This window comes from Nematolebias whitei, chromosome 7, assembly GCF_014905685.2.
Source record: "Nematolebias whitei isolate Nwh7 chromosome 7, NemWhi1, whole genome shotgun sequence".
In the NCBI taxonomy this organism is placed as follows: domain Eukaryota; kingdom Metazoa; phylum Chordata; class Actinopteri; order Cyprinodontiformes; family Rivulidae; genus Nematolebias; species Nematolebias whitei.
Genome location: NC_056504.1, coordinates 51,795,617 through 51,798,809, shown reverse-complemented (window position 1 = coordinate 51,798,809; position 3,193 = coordinate 51,795,617). Strand labels below are relative to the sequence as shown.

The window sequence follows — 3,193 nt, the reverse complement described above, 5'->3', positions numbered from 1 at the left end:
CATTCATCCATCTGTCCATCCATCTCTCTGTCCATCCATCCACTCATCCATTCATCCATCTGTCCATCCATCCATCCGTCTGTCCATCCACTCATCCATCTGTCTGTCCATCCATCCGTCTGTCCATCCATCCATCTGTCTGTCCATCTGTCTGTCCATCCATCCGTCTGTCCATCCATCTGTCTGTCCATCCATCCACTCATCCATCCATCCACTTATTCATCCGTCCGTCTGTCCATCCATCTGTCCATCCATCTGTCCGTCCATCCATCCGTCGGTCCATCCATCCATCTGTCTGTCCATTTCCACTCATCCATCCATCTGTCTGTCCATCCATCCACTCATCCATCCATCCGTCTGTCCATCCATCTCTCTGTCTATCCATCCACTCATCCATTCATCCATCTGTCCATCCATCCATCCGTCTGTCCATCCACTCATCCATCTGTCTGTCCATCCACTCATTCATCCATCCATCTGTCCATCCATCCACTCATCCATCCATCCATCTGTCCATCCATCCATTTACCCACTTCTTCTTTTTCAGCTCGCGGGGTCACCGACTTGTCGACTTATAAACCAGACAGAGAAAGAGCAGCTTGTTCCTTAAAATAATTAGTTATTACATGAAGTAAAGAACCTCCATGAAGTTTAAAATGTTCTGTGTGGAGTCACATCTCCACCGTGTGTGTGCTGATGGGATGTCCACATCCTCTGTCTGGACCCTGGAATGTTTGGATCGAATGTTTTTCGTAACGAGTCATAAAACGTGACAAAGTCTTTTTGTTTCTTGTTAATTAATACGAATATAATAATAATAATAATCTGCAGCTTTTAATTATTTTCACTGCTGCAAAAACAGATTTGAGCTGTAGCACTTCTGCAGCCCCCCCCCCCCCCCGAAAATAACAACAATTTTCAAATTATTGTCAGTGAACCTCGTTATCCACGTCTTTCAGATGAAAGACGAAACGTTTCTACATTTTTCATTGTTTTCTTGTTTGAACCCGTCCAGAGGACCAGATTGAACTTTTGTACGTTTTTGGATCATTGAGCAGCTTCAGGACACTTTTATCCGCAGCTCTCAACCGTTAGTCAAATGTTGTTTTGAAACTTTGCTTCAAACTAAACTTGATCAGAAAGTAACAAAAATAATGTTTCTATTGACTGATAAAAGTTGATGCTCGTTCTGGAGAAAAGCAGAATAAAAACATTTGCAGAGAGTTTCTTTGTTCCAGCACGTGAACGTAAATGTGCGTTTTGAACCCCGACGTTTAGATTCTCCTGAACGTTCTAAAACTCAACCCGTTGTGGTGAAACTGGGTTGTTGTGGAGGGCAAGCTCTTCACTGAAGACAGCAGCCTGCTCAAGTCCTCTCTGGTTTCACAGCCCAAACTTTGACTCCATCTGCGCCTCGGTCGGTTTTGAACGTTTTGTTGTTGATGTCGTCTCTGCAGGACGTCAAAGCCTGCGTGGACGACCTGAACAGTCTGCTGAGCGTGGAACCAAAGAACGTGGCCGCCCTGAAGCTGCTGCAGGAGGTGCAGAAGAAGAAATGAGAAGACGTCCGGGGCTGTGCAGGCAGCGGCGAGGATCCGTCGCTGCGCCGGCGGCGCTGCTTCACCAGCCAGTGTCTTCGAACCCGACGCTCGAAGGAACCAGATCTCGGCCTTGTCCGGTTGGTTCGTACCGAGCTCAGCTGCGGATGAAGACACTTTCATTATTTATGGTTATTTATGCTAGCAGAAATCAGCGACGCATTCTAATAATTCAAAGAAGAAACCTTCATGATCCTCACGGAGACGCCTGAAGTTCAGCCGACAGGAGCCGAGGACAGATTTTTATTTAGGAACAGAAATTAAATAGAAACATTAAAAAACTCCAAAAATCACTGATCTTTGAAGATTCAGTTCTTAAACTCAACAAATTCTCCAACCTCCCATCAAAAGACTCTTGTATTAATTATATAATATCAAAAGTAAGCAACGAGCAGAAGTCCAGCTGTCTTGCATGAGTCGGCCTAAAACAAGTTTAGCTTTAATCATCACTTTGTGGTCACTCTCAAACATATTTTGTAGCTTTTAGGTGGATTTACTCAGAATAAATAACAATACGAGAATATTTCTTATATTTCAGTGTTTCCCCTGGGTAACTTGCCATGGCGGGGTGCTCATTTCAGGGGGGGGTGGGGGGGCGGAGACATGTTTGAGCGCAGCTTGTAGCAATAGTTTTGAGCGGAGGGGGGTGCAGTGAGCATGAGGGAAGAGGCGCCTTTAGCTTTTTAGCTAGAGTGCCTGTATTGCATGCTGCTAGCTTAGGGGGCCGAGATGGTGTAGAGGCAGGGCAGCCGGCTTGGGACCCGAAAGTCCCAGGATCGATCCCCAGTCACTGCACATCACGTGGGGTCTCTGGGCAGCACGTCTCATCCCCAAAATGTCCCCCGGGCGCTTTCAATAGCTGCCCACTGCACCACCTGGTGGTGGATGGGTTAAATGCAGAGACTAATTTCGCCATTGTATGGAAACATACAGTGCTGACATTGTGATGACATTATTATTATTATTATTATTATTATTATTATTATTATTATTAGGGGGCCGTGTTCGGTTTGGGAGGTGGGGTGTTCAGTCCTGTTGATGGGGTGGTGCCCCCCCCGTATAATGGTAGGGGAAACACCGTATTTAGAAAAACTCAAATATATGAAAATGTTAATTTAAACATGCAGCTGCAGAGTGTTTTTGTAGTTTCTAATCGTTTCTTTAAATTTGTTGCGTGTTTGTGTCCATCAGACATGCTGTGCTGCTGCAGGTTGTGGAAGTTTCAGCTTTATAGTTTTTGTCAAATTAAATTCAATTTAAGGCAAACGACAAATGATCAACAACAGATTAATTTGGACTCTCAGTAGAAATGTTGCCAGAACAATAAATCTGGACCCGTACGACTCACTGAACACGTCATGTTTGTTCAAAGCATCTGTCTAAAGCTGCACGCCTTCAGTTTGTGAGAAACAAAAAATGTGCAAACACATGATTCATTGAAAAACATAAGCAGAGGACAGACTTAAAGACACGTATTCTTTACATCGTCGTGTCTTCATCGTTGTGTGTCGTCATCGTGTGTCGTCGTCATCGTGTGTCGTCGTGTGTCGTCATGGTGTGTCGTCATGGTGTGTCGTCATCATCGTGTCGTCATC

At 44.8% G+C, this 3,193-nt stretch overlaps 2 protein-coding genes across 2 annotated transcripts in view; both read left to right on the top strand.

The window, feature by feature from the left end:
* Positions 1 to 1,986, top strand: part of tomm34 (translocase of outer mitochondrial membrane 34) — an 8,189-nt gene extending 6,203 nt beyond the window's left edge. The window contains exon 8 of the mRNA XM_037679036.1: positions 1,458 to 1,986. Coding sequence (XP_037534964.1) covers positions 1,458 to 1,559 — 102 coding nt within the window. The 3' untranslated portion in view covers positions 1,560 to 1,986. The remainder of the gene's footprint in view (positions 1 to 1,457) is intronic.
* Positions 1 to 3,193, top strand: part of rims4 (regulating synaptic membrane exocytosis 4) — a 171,047-nt gene that overhangs the window by 48,202 nt on the left and 119,652 nt on the right. The gene's annotated exons all lie outside the window — the stretch shown is intronic.